This window comes from Canis lupus, chromosome 7 (assembly GCF_011100685.1).
Source record: "Canis lupus familiaris isolate Mischka breed German Shepherd chromosome 7, alternate assembly UU_Cfam_GSD_1.0, whole genome shotgun sequence".
NCBI lineage: Eukaryota > Metazoa > Chordata > Mammalia > Carnivora > Canidae > Canis > Canis lupus.
Window position 1 is genome coordinate 16178929 of NC_049228.1, and position 19973 is coordinate 16198901.

A 19973-nucleotide genomic window follows, 5' to 3' on the forward strand; every position below is an offset into this window, starting at 1 on the left:
TTTTTCCTATTATCTGCATAGAACACCTAATGCTGCTTACTGGACTGAGTATCAAAAACAATGTTTAAAACCACATTTGAAAAAAAAATAAAACCACATTTGTTTTGGAATTAAATAGTGATGATGGTGGGGTCTATATAACTAAAAACAGTAAATACTGTTAAACTATATACTTTAAAAGGGTGAATTTTATAGTGTGTGAATTATATCTCAAAACTTATATTAAAAAGTTAAAATGAATCATCCAATGAAAGCTTTAGAATGCTTAATAGTTTTAATAGGGTTTGAATTTAATTAAAGCTACCATTTCTGTGGGATATGAGAATTATTTACTAAACAAATATCTGAAATATAAAACATAACATAAATCCAGATGCTTTAACTTGTGATTATTCTGATATCCCCCTTCAAGTTTGCTTCTATCTTATTGTTGTTCATCTCTAGGTTCAGATTCTGCATTACCCTGGAGAGCATACTGTCCTCTTTTTTATCCCCTGAAGCTGCCCCTTTGTTGAGGGCTTCTTCTGCTACGATAAAAAATTGTTCAGTTGGTTGAAGAATGCTTACACCATAGCCATTGTTGTTGTAAATATGATTATTAGTCATCTTCAATTTTGGTGCTGGAAGAACCTGTTAAATTATTCAAGGAAATTAGTTTTTCAATAATTTCTATAAAAATAAGATATGAACTCTAGAATTCTTGGTTTTACACATTTCTTTAAAACAACTGCATCTCAAAAGTAATTTCAAATAATTATATGTAACCTACAGTTCTAGGGAAAAACTTCATTAACTACATTAAGTCTAGAGAGGAATCTAGAAAGGTAGAACTTACAGAAGTAGAAAGGAATTGGAAGGCACTTCACTTAAAAATTATTGCTATTATAATTGGTTATTTTAACTGGCTAGCTTATAATCTTTGAGAGTAAGACAAATATTTCTTAATATATTCATTATTTTTTTATTTGCCTTACTTCCCAAAACATAATATACAGATCCACCCAATGAAAAATCGAAAACATTTTTATAAAAGCAAAACTATTCACTAAGAATTTAAGTTGAAACTATTAAATTAGAAGGTTAAACTTGTTTTATAGCAGCCATCATTTAAACCATATTTTAATTATCTTTACTATTTTCCAAATCAATGATAACATTTAAACTAAACTTTGTCTAGAAATAATACTTTAGTATTTTTGTGATAATTCTAATTCTTATAACAACTGTATATATAACAACTGTATATGAGAATACCTTCATATTAACTCCACCTAAGGTGCTTTTTGAATTGTCACTGGTTCTGAGGTTATTACAATGATGAATTTCATTCCTTTCTAAAACAGCTATGCTCCCAGGATACAGTTCAACACCAGCACCCTGTAAATTAAAAGCAAATAAAACAATCTCAAAACACACATGTACCTCTCCAAAATTTTCTTTAGATACAAACATTGTAATTCTATATTAGTACTCACAAAACACTAAGTTACACAAAAATATAATTAGGTAATGATTTATTATAATGTTTAAAAATGTTGAAAACTAGTATTATCTGTGTTAGAAGATCATTGGGCCTAGAAGGAGTGTTAGGTCACATAGTTTCATTGAGTCACGTTGCTCTCCCACCCAAGTGAAATCTCCAGAAGGGGGCCAAAAATCTCCTTAAGCAATTCTTTCAAATAGTTATAAAAATGTATTTATATGTATTCTAAATCCCTTAATGCTGCTAACATCTACTTCCTCAATTTGGTGGAAATTCATTCTATAAAAGGATACTATTATTTTCATTCTTTAATCTTTCCATTCCCCACAGGGAGCCTGATACTGGGACTTGATCCCAGGACCCCAGGATCATGATCTGAGCCAAAGGCAAATGCTTGACCACAGAGCCACCCAGGCATCCCTCAATTTTCTAATCTTTTAATGCTCTGTGATTCTTATCTGAAGACTTGAACTCTTTTATTTTTAACTAATCTGTTAACAAGTTAACTGACTCATGATCTGTTTTGTAGCTGCCAATTCCTAGATTATAAAAAAATCACACTTAAAGCTAATGATTCTTTACTTTGGACTTAGTTCATTTTTCCTACATGTGCTATGATGCTCTGTACTTGTCCTTTACCAGATTCTAAGCTTGATTGTAACTCCATACAAAGATAAAGTAATTGTTGTCCTTTGCACATTAAGATCACTCATAGTTATCTACTATCGTGTAAAGCTGTTTTTATAAAATGAAATACCTGGGCACCAGTTATTTCACTGTCTGTAATTGTCAAAGCAGCCCCTGTAAGAACACACACTCCTGTTCCTTCACATTTTAATATACAGTTTTCGAGAGTCATGTGACCAGACTCCACTACCACAATACCATCAACTGTCCCTTGTTGTATCAAAGATAGATGCATTAGCTTCACATTATCAGCTTTAGACACCACAAAACTGTCATGAGACGGTTCAGAAGTAATCATAATTTCCTCTCTCTTTCCAACTCCTGATTCACAGAGACAAAAACAAATCAGTAATCCCAAAGTTTAAAGTCCTTCAGTCATGCAATAGTACTTGCTATTACTAATTGTCCTTTTCACATATTTTTAATAAGTAATATATGTAATTATCTACTTGTTAACTAATTAGATACTTTAATCTTTTGTCCATATTTTGATGCCATGATGGAAGAATCTGGGCTTATTGTCAATACAAATGTACCTATGTATTTATTCAACATACTCATTCCATAATATATTTTTCTCAATTTCCTATTACATAATCAGCAGTCATTTACAAAATGTCTAAGATATAAAAATTGTTTTAACCATAACCTGATTTCAAAATCATAGTAAATTACCATAACAAAAAAGATTGTCAGAGACTTGTGAATTAGAGGTTACAAGATTAATCATATCCACAATTTTGATCTAGAGTAGCCAAAGCAATCATCTAAATATAAAATCAACCTAAAAATAAGGATTGAATCTTCCAGAAAGCTATGAAATTTGAAAATGACAAGGATAGTCCTTATTACCTATGCAGTTCAGCAAATACTACTGGTTAGTTATCAAGATATAGTGAATTTTTGCTCAATTTTTGAATTGATGGGCAAAAAAGCCTAAGTTACCTGGTTCTTTTCTTTTGGCCTGACAGTGGGAATATCCTAACTGCAATGTCAAAAGGCAGGATTAAAATTACTAAAGAGGTTCAGAACCTAAAAGAAATTTAGTAAACTCTTCTATTTTAGCAAATTTGCGTGTGAATTGACCTGAGAAAATGTTTGAATACATTTTAATATAGCCTTACATTTGGGTTTTCTTACTACAGTGATAAGTGCAATAGAGATAGAAAAAGTAGTTTGGATAAAAATATAGATGGAGCAAATTAAAAATGTTACCAATAGGGTTTTTGCTTTTTTTTTTTTTCTGGTTTTGATCTTTTTAGAATCTGCTTATACTGCTACATTATCATGGGGAAGTAGTAATCTCATTGATTCACTCTGGTACATTATGTCCAAATAAGGTCACCTGTACAGATAGTATTCATGAACAGGTGAGAAAATCTTAATTTAAAAGGTATGTAGGAAAAAAAAATAAAAAAAATAAAAGGTACGTAGAGATTTTTGTGTTAGGTAAATCATGTTTCTAATGCACATTTTTTCCCGTATACATTGCTATAAAAAGATTGCAAAGAATGCCCTGCTAACCCTTTATAATGATGTCATCAGTCAGTAAAGCAAGATTTACAGCTTGATATTCTCCTGGAAAAATAACTACTGTATCTCCACTATAACAACTATCCAAAGCCAAATCTAAATCATCATGCTGTTGGAGAAGTGTGTCTGAAGATAAGTCCTTTACCTGAAAAGAAGAAATAGTACATTTTTAACAATGAATTAAACTGAAACAGGTCATTTTAATCAGTTATCAGTAATGTGCTTTTCTCAAAGAATTACCTTGTGTATTACACTGTAATACACTGTAAATACTGCATGTATTTGTGTTCATTAAATGTTCCAAATATCTTCAGTCCATCAACTAAGGAAATGGTGATATGGGATTTTCTTTACAATCACTAATAATTTTACAGACACTAAAAATTTTTAATTTTAAAGACTGTGTGCCAGAAGGCAGAATTTGAACTTAGCATATTACCTCCCAAGCCTCACAATAGTTCTTTATCAGGTGAAGGACACTGAAACTCAGTGAGATGAAATGATTTGCCCAAGGACATAGAATTGGTGAGTGCTTAAGCAAATTTTTAGATCCAGATCTTTATGACACCAGGTCTCTTTCCAGTCTACTACTTTATTTTCTTTAACTCGAGCTAATCCTATAATTTTAGTAAATCAATACAACTTTATATATTAAATATTGTATAACTAAAAAGATACCAAGAGTCTGCACTGAGAATAGAAAAGAAGAGAGAGGTATGCCTGGGTGGCTCAGTGGTTGAGCTCCTGCCTTTGGCTCAGGGTGTGATACCAAGATCTGGGATGGAGTCCCACATCGGGCTCCTTGTGGAGAGCCTGCTTCTCCCTCTGCCTGGGTATGTCTCTGCCTCTCTCTCTCTCTCTCTGTCTCTCATGAATAAATAAATAAATAAAATCTTTAAAAAGGGGGGGGGGGAGAAGAACTTCTTTATTAGGAAGAGTGAGGAACTTTCAAATTAAATTTGAAAACTAAAAATATATCCTGAGAAAATATCTACTATTTTGTTCAAATACAAATGGCATTATCATTCATATATCCTTTTTCTTATAAAAATGGTTATAAGAAAAACAAAAAAATGAAAAGATAACAAAAGTGGAAATCTGGACCTAAATATGTATTTATATAGATATTTCCTTTTAGTCTTTTTCCCATGCATATCTTTGTTGTAATACCAACATATCATACCATACATGAACATGCCTTTGAATCCTGACTTTAAAAAAAAAAAAAGTTTATTTTAGAGGGAGGGAGAGAGAATCTTAAGTAGACGCCGTACCGAGTGCAGAACCCAATGTGGGGCTAGATCTCACAACCCTGAGATCATGACCTAAGCTGAAACCAAGTCAGATGCTTAATCAACTGCACCATGAGGTACCCCTGAACCCTGACTCTTCATTACATCATATTTTCCCATGTCTTTAAATATTTTTCAAAGCCTAATTTTTAATGATTACATAAAATGTATTATATGGACATATCATAATATAATTGATTGCGTTACTCTTTAGATGCTTTACAGTTTTTCAATATGAAAATACTACACCAAATAAATCCTTATGCATATATCTAGTTATTTCTTTAGGATAAATTACTAGATGGGGAATTACTGTGTCAAAAGTATAAAAGACTAAGTTTCTTGGATACATATTGCTAAGTTGCCCTCCAGAAAATTTTAACCAATTAAAATTGGGCTTGAGAACTCATTTTGCTGCAAACTCATCAGTGTGGGGTATCTTTTGGTGTCCATCGAAAGATGAATGGATAAAGAAGATGTGGTTTATGTATACAATGGAATATTACTCAGCCATTAGAAATGACAAATACCCACAATTTGCTTCGACATGGATGGAACTGGAGGGTATTATGCTGAGTGAAGTAAGTCAATTGGAGAAGGACAAACATTATATGGTCTCATTCATTTGGGGAATATAAATAATAGTGAAAGGGAATAAAGGGGAAAAGAGAAAAAATAAGTGGGAAATATCAGAAAGGGAGACAGAACATAGAAGACTACTAACTCTGGGAAACGAACTAGGGGGTGATGGAAGGGGAGGAGGGCGGGGGGTGGGGGTGACTGGGTGGCGGGCACTGAGGTGGGCACTTGACGGGATGAGCACTGGGTATTATTCTGTATGTTGACAAATTGAACACCAATAAAATATAAATTTATTATTAAAAAATAATAAATTTTTAAAATGTTTACCACCTTAATAGGCAAAAATCCTCACTGCCTCATTTAAATTCCCTTTATAACCAAGAATGAACATTTTTTCCCAGATATATTTGAAACTCAATCCTTATTAAATCAGCAAACCCCTATATTCATTCATGTGTGTATTCTAAACACTTTGGTGGCGGAGGTTACCAGAATTACCCTCTGTAAATAAATAATTTGGAAGAACTCTAGAATCCATCTCATTTTTCTTATTCATGAGAATAGGAAACCCAATAGAGGAGTTTGATGGGGAGCATGAGTTTAGTTTTGGTGCCATTTATTTTAAAATACTGGTGGAGTCTCTATGTAAAAGTATCTAGTAGACTGCACATTAGAGTCTAGAATATAGGACTGAGGGTGCCTGGGTGGTTCAGTTGGTTAAGCATCTGCCTTTGGCTCATCCCAGGGTCCTAGAATCAGCCCCATGTTGGTCTTCCTGCTCAGTAAGGAGCCTGCTTTTCGGAACTCTCCCTCTGCCATTCCCCCAGCTTGTGCTCACTTGCTCTCACTGTCAAATAAATACAATCTTAGAATATGGGACTGAGGTTTGACGAGGCATAAAGATCTTGGAGTTGTTTACATATAAAATAGGAACGGATAAGATTAGCTATAAGATTATATAAAAAAGGAAAGATAGCACTCTAGGAGAAAAAGCTGAAGAACACTTATAGAATAGAAATAAAAGAATATCTCAGGGATCCCTGGATGAGTCAGTGGTTTAGCGCCACCTTCAGCCCAGAGTGTGGTCCTGGAGATCTGGGATCGAGTCCCACATTGGGCTCCCTGCATGGAGCCTGCTTCTCCCTCTGCCTGTGTCTCTGCCTCTCTCACTCTCTCTGTGTGTCTCTCATGAGTGAATAAATAAAATCTTAAAAAAAAAAAAAACCCACAAACTCAAAGCTGAGGAGTAACCAGAGAGGTAGTGAGAAAATCAGGAGACCAAGATGTCATGAAAGGAAGAAGTAGTTGATAATGTCAGATGCTGAAAGATTAAAGGAGATGGTGGTAATCCTTGTGTTGTGCTTGCTGCATTTAGCCATAGTTTGATCCCACATTGGCTACAAGAGCATTTTCACTGGTATTCTGGAGGCAGAAATAAGATCACTGTGAGTAGAGGTATGAATGGGAAGAAATAAGAGACAAGTACAGATAAATATCTCAAGAGGTTTTGCTGTGCAAAAGAAGAGATAGAGGTATGGTATTTAGGATACATTGTTTTGTTATTTAAAACAACTGAATACATCTCAATGCATTTAAGAAGGAAATAGAAGAGAGAATGATACAAAAGAGAGGTGATGTCATTCATGGAAAATGGTGGAGTAAAGAGCTCCAAAAATTGGTTCTTCCACTGAAGCAAATAGTAAGTTGGAAAAAATGACAGAATCAGCATTTTTTTAAAAATAGATTTTATTTATTTGACAGAGAGAACATAAGTAGGCAAAGCAGCAGGCAGAGGGAGAGGGTAAAACAGGCTGAGCATAGAGCCTGATGCAGGGCTTGGTCCCAGGACCCTGGGATCATGACCTAACCAAAGGCAGATGGCTTAACTGACTGAGCCACCCTGGCACTCCATAATCAAGATTTTTGGAACTCTGAAACCTAATTAAACACAGCAACCAAGGAAGTGCTTAATGAAGAAGTTGTTAAAATTTGGTTAAAAAAAAAAAAGTGTTGTTTTTGCCTACCTACCTACCATCTCCTATTCCCCAGCTTGGCAGAAGCTGTGGAAAGAACAGCCCATGTTTCTGTGGCTTGCTGGTGCTGGAGCAGGCATGGGGTGGTGGCAATATGAACCTTATTCTTTTTTTTTTTAAGATTTTATTTATTCATGAGAGACAGAGAGAGAGAGGCAGAGACACAGGCAGATGAAGAAGCAGGCTTCCCACAGGGAACCCGATGTGGGACTCAATCCGGGAACCCTGGGATCAGGCCCTGGGCCAAAGGCAGGTGCTCAACCACTGAGCCACCCAGGCACCCCATGAACCTTATTCTTTAAAAAAAAAAGTGTGGTTGTGAGGGGCCCTTGGGTGGCTCAGCCAGTTAAGCATCCGACTCTGAATTTTGGCTCAGATCATGATTGAGCCCCACACCAAGCTCCACAGTGGAGCTTAAGATTCTCTCTCTTCCAGGATGCCTGGGTGGCTCAGTGGTTGAGCATCTGCCTTCAGCTTAGGGCGTGATCCCAGAATCCTGGGATCGAATCCCATATTGGGATCCCTGCAAGTAGCCTGCCTTTCCCTCTGCCTATGTCTCTGCCTCTCTCTGTGTGTCTCTCATGAATAAATAAATAAAATCTTGAAGGAAAAAAAAAAGAATTCTCTCTCCCTTTCCTTCTGCCCCTCCTTTGCTCTCTTTCAGGAAAAAGAAAAAAATGTGGTTGTACATTTTGACCTGTTAGTATCTCACAGGAAGGGCTGACAAAGGTGACTTTTTCTCACACCTCCCTCAGAATTTAGTGGCAGTATAGGTATCACTTCATGAAAGCATTTAAAGACATACAATACACATAGCTATCTGGGACAGAGAAAGAGTCCACGATGGAGCAGGGTTAGAAGGAAGATTCTTGGAAGAATAAGGGCTACCTCATAAACTAGGACATCTAGAGTGAAATGCACAGGCCCAGGGCTGGATGCATGCTTGGAAGAGATCTGAAAGGACTCTAGGCTTTGCTTCCCACTGATAATTGGGCCCTATGCAAGCAAGAGGTGAGAGCCAAGGCACAGTTGTAGGAGCCTGGCTTAATGTTGAAGGAGTGTCTCAGCTCAAAGCTAATCTGAAAAACAGAGATTTTTGTTTTTGTTTTCTAGCTATAGGTGTTTATGGAAATTTGTCAGGTCACTGGCTACCTGCTGAGATTACATAATGGAACTTCAGTAGCCACACACAAAAAGAAATACAGCTTTTGCAAAAATAGTTTGGAAAATTTGCTAACCCAATGTACAACTGCAGTCCTCAGCAACTAATACAGCAAACCCTGGGTATAGGGTAGACTCTACTTTCCAAAGTTATTAGATTATAATATTGAAAATAACCAGTTAACAACAAAAAATTACCAGACATTCAAGGAAACAGGAAACTGTGGCCCATTTACAGGAAAAAAAAATTGACAGAAACCATCTCTGAGGAAGCCCAGACAAGCCTTTGGATTTATCAGACAAAAGCTTTAAATCAACTGTCTTAAATATCCTCAAAGAGATAAAAGAAGCCATGGACAAAGAACTACAGAAACCAAAAGGACAAGGAAAGAACAAATTGAGACTATCAATAAAGAAATAAAAATCACAAAAAGGAACCAAATAGATATTCTATTGTTGAAAATTACAATAGCTGAAATAAACCTCTCACTAGAGAGATTAGATATCAGGTTTGAGTGGGAGAAGAAAGAATCAACAAACTTGAAGATGGGACAAATAAAATATCCAGTCTGAAGAGCATAAAGAAAAATGAACAATGTTGAAGGGACCAGTGGCATACCATCAAGAATACAAACATGTATTATAGGAGTCCTAGAAGGAGAAGAGAGCAAGGAACAAAAAGGATATTTGAAGCAATAATAGCTGAAACATTCCAAATTTGTTGGAAGATGTTAATCCACACATCCAAGAAGCTTAACCCGCATCAAGTAAGATAAACACAAAGAGAACCAAACCACATATAATCAAACTGTTCAAAGTCAAAACAAAGAAAGAATCTTGAAAGCAGTGAGAAAGAAGCAGTTCAGTATATTCAAACAATTGGCAGTAAGATTAATGGCTGATTTCTCAACAGAAGCCATGGAAGTCAGAAAGCAGTGGGATGGCATGTTTAAGGGGATGTAGGTATTATCAATCAGGAATTTTATATCTAGCAAAACTATCCTTCAAAAATGAAAAATAATTAAGACATTGCCAGATAAAAAAAAGACTGGATATTCTCTATAAGATACATTAAAAGGAGTTCCTCAGACTGAAGGAAAAGGACATTAGATAGTAACTCAGAATCATACGAAGAAATAACTCCAGTAAAGGTAATTACATTGGTAAATACGAAGCCAGAAATATTGTAATCTTGGGGATCCCTGGGTGGCGCAGCGGTTTAGCGCCTGCCTTTGGCCCAGGGCGCGATCCTGGAGACCCGGGATCAAGTCCCACATCGGGCTCCCGGTGCATGGAGCCTGCTTCTCCCTCTGCCTGTGTCTCTGCCTCTCTCTCTCTCTGATGACTATCATAAATAAAAAAAAAAAAAAAGAAATATTGTAATCTTGGCTTATAACTCCTCTTTTTGTTTCCTAGATTATTTTACTTTATTTTAAAGATTGTATTTATTCATGAGAGAGACAGAGAGAAGGTGGAGACATAGGCAGAGGGAGAAGCAGGCTCCTCGCAGGGAGCCCGATGTGGGACTTGATGCCAGAACGCCAGGATCACACCCTGGGCCAAAGGTAGATGCTCAACCACTGAGCCACCCAGGTGTCCCTCCTAGTGATTTAAAAAAGCAATGCATTAAATAATAAACATAAATACATGTTAATGAACAGATGATGTATAAAGATGTAATTTATGACAATAGCAGTGGGGGAAATGAAGCTATATAAGAGCATAGTATTTATATCAGTATTATATCTTCCATATCAGTAGTCACTTCAAATGTAAATGGATTATCATTAAAAGACAGAGAGTGATAGAACGGATAAAGAAATATGATCCAACTATATGATTTCTACAAGGGAATCTACTTTGGAACCCAAGATGCAAACAGGTTAGTACTGACAGAATAGAAAAATATATTCCATACAAACAATAAACAACAACAACAACAAAACTATGGTGACTTTACTAATATTAAGCAAAACAGACTTATTTTAACTTATTTTAACTTAACAACTGTTACCAGAGACTAAAAGGGACATTATTTATTGACAAAAAAATTTATCAAAAATATATAACAAACATAAATGCACCAAACAATGAGGCCTCAACATATATGAAGCAAACAGAATTAAAGGGAGAAACAATTCAACAGCAATTAGTTGGAGATTTCTGCACTCCTCTTTCGGTAATAACTAGAACATCTAGACAGTAGCTCAATAAAGAAATAGAGGTATTGAACAATACAAATTCTAGCAAACAAACTCAACAGCATACTAAAATAGTTACATACTCTGATCAAGTGGGATTTATTCTAGGAATTCAGGGGTACCTTAACAACAACAACAAAAAAGAATGTAATACACTACTAGCATGAAGAGGATGTACTTGTGAGATAATTAAGTGGTGATGACCAATAGGCAGCGGGACATGAAAGTTTGGGGCTAAGAACAAAAATCTAGGTGCGCCTTGGTGGCTCAGTTAAGCATCTCCCTTCAGCTCAGGTCATGATCCCAAGGTCCTGGGATGGAGCCCTGTCTAGGGAATCCCTGCTCAGCGAGGAGTCTGCTTCTCCCTACCCCTCTCCCTCCGCCCCACCTCCATCCCACCACCCGCTCATGCTCTCTCTCTCTCTCTCAAATAAATAAAATCTTTAAAAAAAAGAACAAAAATCTGGGCTGTGGATACACATTTTAGATTATCAGTATATATAATCAAGTAATGGGAAGAGATCAGATCAGATCAATCACTTAAGGGCAATATAGTGTAAAGAAAAAAAGTACCAAGCATTTAGAAGACAGAAGGAGAAAAAAAATTACAGAGAATGAAAATCAGGAAAAGTACAGTAATAGAAGACAACAGAAAAGAATGTTTCAAGGAGACAGCTGTGAAATACTAATGAGCCATCAAGTGAGATGGAAATATTTACTTTTTGACTTAAAACATTTTTCCCTCTTGGGCTGGTTTATGTTCTCATCTTTCAGGTTTCTGCTGAGTTATTTCTTCCTGCTAGCATTACCATAATTCCTCATTCTGACTTATATACCTGTCCTGTGTGCATTATGTACATATTCCTGTCATACTTTTATCATTCTGTGTTGTAACTGCCTATTTCCATGTCCATATCTCCACCATAATTCAAACTTCTCAAATCTATGAAGCAGCAAGACTGTGGACCTGGTTCAAAATTATATCTCCCTCAAATGCAGTCTTTCTCATATTTGTCTCCTATCCTTCCCATACTACTAGCATAGTACCTAGCAACAAGGTTTGTACTCAATAAATAGTTGTTGACATTTATTTATTTAGTATCTATTCTATGTTAATCACTGAAGTGGATGTAATAGGAGAAATAAGACATTAATATCAGACAAGAACCCTGCCCTCAAAGAGCTTCCTTTTTTATTATAAACAACTGCAACTTAAATGAACAAATAGAGATAAAGTGTATTTCTTACCATGTCAGTAGTCATGACTTTTGCCACAATATGTGTTATAGTCTTTCCAAAGTCTCTTTTTCCCTTCCTGCGCCTCAGAATTCTTGGAAAGAAAGGTCCATGAACTCTAGAGTTGAAAACATTGATTACGATTAAGGTAACTGAAAAAGACGCAAACTATACTTACTTAGAAAATAAAACTTGGCACCAAACATCTTTGAGAAGTAGGTTTCACTAATTTTAAGCTCTTTGAGAGCAATGAGCAACTTGAGAGCAATGAAATGATTAAAATCTTTTAGATGACTACGTGTTTAAATCCTTAAACTCTAAAATATTTTCATTTTCATTGTTTGTACCTGAAAATCTATATACATAACCATTACAACCAATACCTGTCACATCAACTGTTCAAATACAGTAGGAAATTTTCTTAATTGTGCTTTTATAGTCCATTGCATTGTGAACTCACAACAAAGCAAAGGTGGGTTATGCCTATGATACTGAGGCATAAAAATGTTTAGGGACATGCCCAATTTTAGATACTGTGTTCAACTAATAGTGTTTTGTTTCAAAGGATACGGTATCCATAGATATGTTGGCTGTGGCCTCCCAACAGAACAATTCTAGCTTCTCTCTGACTTGTGTTTTTTTTTTTATTATTATTGTTTGCTGTTGAGAACTTCTAATTAATTCCACTCTTTCTGTTCTTTCTGCTCTTCCTTACAATCCCTGTTTCCTATCTCTTAATCATGTGTCAACAAAAGAAAGAAAGTTTGAGTATAATTTTTATCATTATTATCAGCTGAAAGGGATTCCTTTACCAACTGATGTAGCTTTACTAATAATCTCCTTAGGTGTCATTTGGGTTCTCTGTAGCACTTTATTTCTTGATGCTAATGGGATGCAGCTTTAATACCAATGTTTTTCAGCTTCAAAAGTTCCACTGAACATTTCAAAAGTAAACCCATTCAGCATTTTTTATACCTATTTAAGCAAGTGGTTATGATCTTGAGAAAGAGAACTACTCACACATTTCTTCACCATATACTTTATCAGTAGCTGCTCAAAGAGTACAGCATCCTAAATTCAGGAAATACAGTTTATCAAGCAATCCTAGTTTTAAAATCAAAAGTATATATCAGTGTTTTTTTAAATCAAATTTATTAAGGTATAATTTACATAACATTCATTTTAAGTAAACCATTCCAGAAGGTTTTACAAATGTGTATACCCATTTTACTCAATCACAATGATCAAGATATAGAACATTCCCATCACATTGATAGGTTCCTTCATGCATCTTTGCAGTCAGTCCTCCAAAACTATTCCCATGCAACCACTGATCTTTTTGTCATAGATTTCCCTTTCTTGGATTTTTAAAATGAAACTTTAAAGTGAAATAATATGAGGTACTCTTTTGTGTCTAGCTTTTTTAATTCAGTCTATTTTGAGATCCATCATGGTATTTTGTGTATCAGCATTTTGTTTATATTGCTGAGCAGTATTCCTTTACTGAATTTTCTGTATACAACAAAATCCTCTCCTCTGCAGAGACAATTTTATTACTTCTTCTTTTCCCTCCAGATGGCTTTTCTTTTACTTACCTGTTGCTCCAGCTGGAATCTCTAGTACAATTTGAGTAGAAGTGGTAACAATGGACATCTTTATCCTCTTCCTGATCTTAGCGGGGAAACACCCTTTCCTTCACTAAGTAGGATTTAGTTAAAGGTTTTCCATAGATGGCTTTAAACAGGCTGAGAAATATACCTTTTATTCCAACAGTTTTGAAAATTTTTATCATGAAAGCATTGAATTTTGCCAAATTCTTTTTCTGTCTATTGAGGTGTGGCTTTTGTCTTTTATTTATTAATATGGTGTATTATATTGACTCATTTTCATTAAACCAACCTTACAACCCTGGGATAAATCCCACTTAGTCATAGTGTCTGATCCTTTTAATATGCTGCTAGACTCAGGTTTGTAGTATATAATTGAAAATTTTTGCATCTATATTCATAAGGGACATTATTCTGTAGTTTTCTTTTCTTGTGATGTCTTTGTGGTTTCAGTATGAGGGTAACGATAGTGGCCTTACTGAATGAATTGGGTAAGCATTTCCTTTGATTTTTTTGAAGTTAAAGAAATGATGTTAATCCTTTAAATGTTTGGTAGAATTCAGTGAAGACATCTGGTCTCTGGCTTTTCTTTGTGGATAGTTTTTAATTTGCTAATTCAATCCCCTTACTTGCTATAGGTTCACTCAGGTTTTCTGTTTTGGCTTCAGTCAGTTTCTTTTCAGGAATTTTGTCCATTTGATCTGGTGATCTAATTTTCTGGCATATAATTGCTTGGAATATTCCTTAGTAATATATATTTTTTAATTTTATTTATTTATTCATGAGACACACACACACACACACACACACACACACACACACACACACAGAGGCAGAGACACAGGCAGAGGGAGAAGCAGGCTCCATGCAGGGAGCCTGCCACGGGAATGGACCCGGGATCTCCAGGATCACGCCCTGGGCTGCAGGCGGCGCTAAACCGCTGAGCCACCCGGGCTGCCCTCTTTTTTTTTATTTCTGTGTAGGTTTTTATGTGGATGTAAATTTTCAACTTAGGTGAGTAAATGCCAACTAGGAGCACTACTACTGATTCATATGCTCAGACTACATTTAGCTTTTGAGAAACCGCCAAACTATCTTCCAAAGAAGCTGCACTGGTTTGCATTCCAATCAAGAATAAATGAAAGTTCTTGTTTTTCCACACCCCTGCCAACAATTGGTATTGTCGGGGGGGGGGGGGGGGGGGGTTGTTTGTTTATTTCTGCTTTTGTTTTGTTTTTGGATTTTAACCATTCTAATAGATAAGTAATGATATCTCATTCCTTCAATTTGCAATTACCTAATGACAGTGATGTTGAGCATCTTTTTATAGACTTTTTAACCATCTGTATATCTTCTCTGGTGAGATGTTTGTTCAGAATGTTTATCCATTTTGGGGCAGCCTCGGTGGCTCAGCGGTTTAGTGCCACCTTCAGCCCAGGGCCTGATCCTGGAGACCCGGGATAGAGTCCCACATCCAGCTCCCTACATGGGGCCTGCTTCTCCCTCTTCCTGTGTCTTTGCCTCTCTCTCTCTCTCTGTGCCTCTCATGAGTAAATTAAAAAAAAAAATCTTAAAAAGAAGTGTTTGTCCATTTTTAACTGGGCTGTTTGTTACTCAGAATGATTTTAAGAAATCTTTGCATCTCTTACATACAAGTCTTTTATGAGATATGTGTTTTACAAAAATTTTCCTCAAATTTTTGGCTTGTCTTTAATTCTCTTAACAGTGTCTTTCTTTCTTTCTTTCTTTCTTTTTCTTTCTTTCTTTCTTTCTTTCTTTCTTTCTTTCTTTCTTTCTTTCTTTCCTTTTTCTTTAAGATTTTATTATTTACTCATGAGACACACAGAGAGAGAGGCAGACACAAGCAGAGGGAGAAGCAGGATCCCTGTAGGGAGCCTGATGTGAGACCTCATCCCAGGACCCTGGGATCATACCCTGAGCCAAAGGCAGATGCTCAACCACTGAGCCACCCAGGCGTCCCTTAACAGTGTCTTTCACAGAACATAAGTTTTTATTTTTAACAAAGCCCAATTTCTCATTTTTTTCTTTCACGGTTCATCTTTTTGCATATGAATGTTCAATTACTCTGTAGCACCATTTCTTAAAAATAATACTTTTTCCACTGAATTTTCTTTGCTCCTTTGCCAAAGTCCAGTCAACTATATTTGTGTAGATCTATTCATGGACTTTTATTCTGTCCCATTGATCTTTGTGTCTATTCACCAATACCATGCTTTCTTGATCACTATAGTTTTATAATTCTTAAAATTGGTTAATGTGAGTACTCTCACTTTATTCTTCTTCAGTACTATGTTAGCTATTGTAGGCGTTTTGCCTTTCCATATGAATTTTAAAAATAGCCAATACCTACAAAATAGCTTGCTAGGATTTTCATTAGAATTGCATTGAATGTGAACCTCAAGTTGGGAGGAACTGATATCTTGAAAATATTGACTTCCAATCCATGAACAGAGAATATCTCTCCATTTATTTACATTTTTTTCTGTCATAGTTTTATAGTGTTCCTCATATAGATCCTATACATATTTTAGGTTAGATTTATACCTAAATATTTCTTTTTTTTTGGTTCTATTATAAACTACATTTTTAAAATTTCAAACTGTGGCTGGCATATAAAAAATCAAGTGATTTTTGGATATTAACCTTGCTATTCACATTTATTAGTTCCAGGGTTTTATTGTTGTTGTTGACGATGATGATTCTTTGAGATTTTCTATGTAGAAAATTATGTCAGCTGCAAAGAGTTTTATTTCTTCCTTCCCACTCTATATATCTTTTATTTCCATTTGTTGTCCTATTGCACTATCTAGGACTTCCAGCGTGATATTAAATAGGAGTAATAAGAGAAGATATCCTTGCCTTGTTATATTAGAGGGAAAGCATCTAGTTTCATAATTACCATTAAGTATTAGGTCAGCTGTAGGTTTTTCGTAGATGTTCTTTATCAATTTGAGGAATATGCTTCTATCCTTTATTATTGCTTGATATATCAATTATTGAAAAAGGGATGTTAAAATATCCCAACTATAATGGTGGACTTGCCTATTTGTCCTTGCATTTCTATCAGTTTTTGCATCACATATTTTGATGTTCTGTTGTTGGGTGTATACACATTAAGCATTAAGCACTGCTATGTCTTCTTGGAGAACTGACTCCTTTATCATTATGCAATGCCTTATTTATTCCTGATAATTTAACCAGTTCTTCCCAAAGCCTGCTTTGTCTGAAATTAACATAGTTAATCCAGGTTTTTAATGGTTATGTTAGTATGTGGTATCTTTCTCTGACCCTTTACTTTTAACATTTCCAAGCCTTTATATGTAAGGTTGATTTCTTACACATGGCATACAGTTGATCTTGTCTTTTTATCCAGTACGGCAATCTCTATCTTTTGATTTATATATTTAGACCATTTGCATTTAAAGTGATTACTGATGTAGTGGAATTAATATCTACCATACCTGTATTAATTTTCTGTTTGTTGTACTTGTTCATTATTTTTCCCTCCTTTTCTGCCTCTTTTATTTTTATTTATTTATTTTTATTTATTTATTTCACCTCTTTTAGTTTTAGTTAAGCATTTTGGGCTCCACTTTTATCTATTCTCACCAATTATTTTAAAAAATATTTTAGTGTTTTCTCTATAGACTGCAATATACATCTTTTTTTAAAAAAAGTTTAATTTCAAGTTAGTTAATATACACTGCAGCACTGGTTTCAGGAGCAGAATCCAGTGACTCATCACCCACATACAACACCCGGTACTTATCCCAAGTGCCCTCCTTAATGCCCATCACCCATTTCCCCTCCAGCAACTCTTAGTTTGTTCTTTATATTTAGGAGTCTCTTATGATTTAACTCCCTCTCTGTTTTTATTTTATATTTCCTTCTCTTCCCCATGTTCATTTGTTTTGTTTCTTAAATTCCACATATGGGGGAAATGATATTTGTCTCTCTTATTTCACTTAGCACTATACTCTCTAGCTTCATCCATGTCCTTGCAAATGGCAAGATTTTGTTCTTTTTAATTGCCAAGTAATATTCGTGTGTGTGTGTGTGTACACACCACATCTTCTTTATCCATTCATTAGTCAATGGACATTTGGGCCCTTTCCATAATTTGGCTCTTCTTTATAGTGCTGCTATAAATATTGGGGTACATGTGCCCCTTAGAATCAGCATTTTCATATCCTTTGGATAAATACCTAGTAGTGCAATTGCTAGGTCTTGGGTAGTTCTGTTTTTAGCTTTTTGAGGAATGTCCAAACTCTTCTTCATTGTGGCTGCACCAGTTTGCATTCCCACCAATAATGCAAGAGTTCCCCTTTCTCCGTATCTTTGCCAACACCTGTTGTTTCCTGAGTTAATTTTAGCCATTCTGGGATCCCTGGGTGGCGCAGCGGTTTGGCGCCTGCCTTTGGCCCAGGGCGCGATCCTGGAGACCCGGGATCGAATCCCACATCGGGCTCCCGGTGCATGGAGCCTGCTTCTCCCTCTGCCTGTGTCTCTGCCTCTCTCTCTCTATCTGTGTGTGACTATCATAAATAAATAAAAATTAAAAAAAAAATTTTTAGCCATTCTGACAGGTGTGCAGTGGTTTCTCATTGTTGTCTCGATTTGTATTTCCCTGATGAGAGTGACTGAGAATCTTTTCATGTCTGTTGGCATCTGGATGTCTTTTTTGGAAAAGTGTCTATTCATGTCTTCTGCCCATTTCCTAACTGAATTGTTCCTTGGGTATTGAATTTGATGTGTGTGTGTGTGTATGTGTGTGTGTTTAAGATTTATTTATCTGAGAAGGGAGAGAGGGAGACTGAGACAATCCTCAAGCCGACTCCCCACCGAGCATGGAGCCTGATCTGCAGCTTGATCCCATGACTCATAAGATCATGACCTGAGGCAAAACTAAGAGTTGGATGTTCAACTGACTGAGCCATCCAGGTGCGCTGAGTTTGATAAATTCTTTATACATTTTGCATACTAGCCCTTTATTCAATATGTCCTTTGCAAATATCTTCTCCCTTCTGTCAGTTGCCTTTTAGTTTTGTTGATTGTTTCCTTCACTATGCAGAAGCTTTTTATCTTGATGAGGTCCTAATCACTTTTGCTTTTGTTTCCCTTGGCACAGGCAGGAAACCTGTCTAGTAAGAAGTTGCTGCAGCCAAGGTCAAAGAGGTTGCTGCCTATTTTCTGCTCTAGGATTTTGATGGTTTCTTATCTTTTATATTTAAGTCTTCCATCCATTTTATTTTTAAAAAATATTTTATTTATTTATTTGAGAGAGAGAGAGAGAGGCAGAGACACAGTCAGAGGGAGAAGCAGGCTCCACGCAGGGAGCCTGATGCGGTACTCGATCTAGGGTCTCCAGGATCATGCCCTGGGCCGAAGGCAGCGCTAAACCGCTGAGCCACCCAGGCTGCCCTTTCCATCCATTTTAAATTTATTTTTGTGTATAGTGTAAGAAAGTGGTCCAGTTATATTCTTCTACATGTCACTGCCCAGTTTTCACAACATCATTTGTTGAAGAGGCTTTTTTCCACTGGATATTCTTTCCAGCTCTGTCGAAGATTAGTTGGCTATACAGTTGTGAGTCCCCTTCTGGGTTCTCTACCCTCCTCCTTACCTATGTGTCTGTTTTGGGGCCAGTACCTACTGTCTTGATTACAGCTTTGTTAATACAGCTATAAGTCCAGAATTGTGATGCCTCCCACTTTGCCTTTACTTTTCAAAATTACTTTGGTATTTGGGGGTTTTGTTGTTCCATACAAATTTTAGAATTATTTGTTTTAGCTCTGTGAAAAATGCTGTGTATTATTTTAATAGGGATTGTATTGAATGTGTAGATTGCTTTGGATAGTATAGACATTTTAACAATATTTGTTCTTCCAATCCATGACCAAGGAATGTCTTCCCATTTCTTTGTGTTTTCTTCAATTACTTCCATAGTGTTTTAAGTGTACAGATATTTCACCTCTTTGGTTAGGTTTATCCCTAGGTATCTTAGGGTTTTAGGTGCAATTGTAAATGGGATTAATTCCTTGATTTCTCTTTCTTCTGCTTCATTATTGGTATATAGAACAGCAACAGATTTTGGTACATTGATTTTATATCCTGCAACTTGCTGAATTAATGTATCA

General features: G+C 35.8%; 1 protein-coding gene across 1 annotated transcript in view; it reads right to left on the reverse strand.

The window, feature by feature from the left end:
* Nucleotides 1–255: 255 nt before the first annotated feature.
* SHCBP1L (SHC binding and spindle associated 1 like) overlaps nt 256–19973 on the reverse strand; it is a 44371-nt gene continuing 24653 nt past the window's right edge. The window contains exons 6-10 of the mRNA XM_038541747.1: nt 12221–12326; nt 3695–3848; nt 2241–2491; nt 1255–1377; nt 256–630 (exon numbers count right to left, since the gene is read on the reverse strand). Of these exons, the coding sequence (XP_038397675.1) occupies nt 379–630; nt 1255–1377; nt 2241–2491; nt 3695–3848; nt 12221–12326 (886 nt within the window). The 3' untranslated portion in view covers nt 256–378. The remainder of the gene's footprint in view (nt 631–1254; nt 1378–2240; nt 2492–3694; nt 3849–12220; nt 12327–19973) is intronic.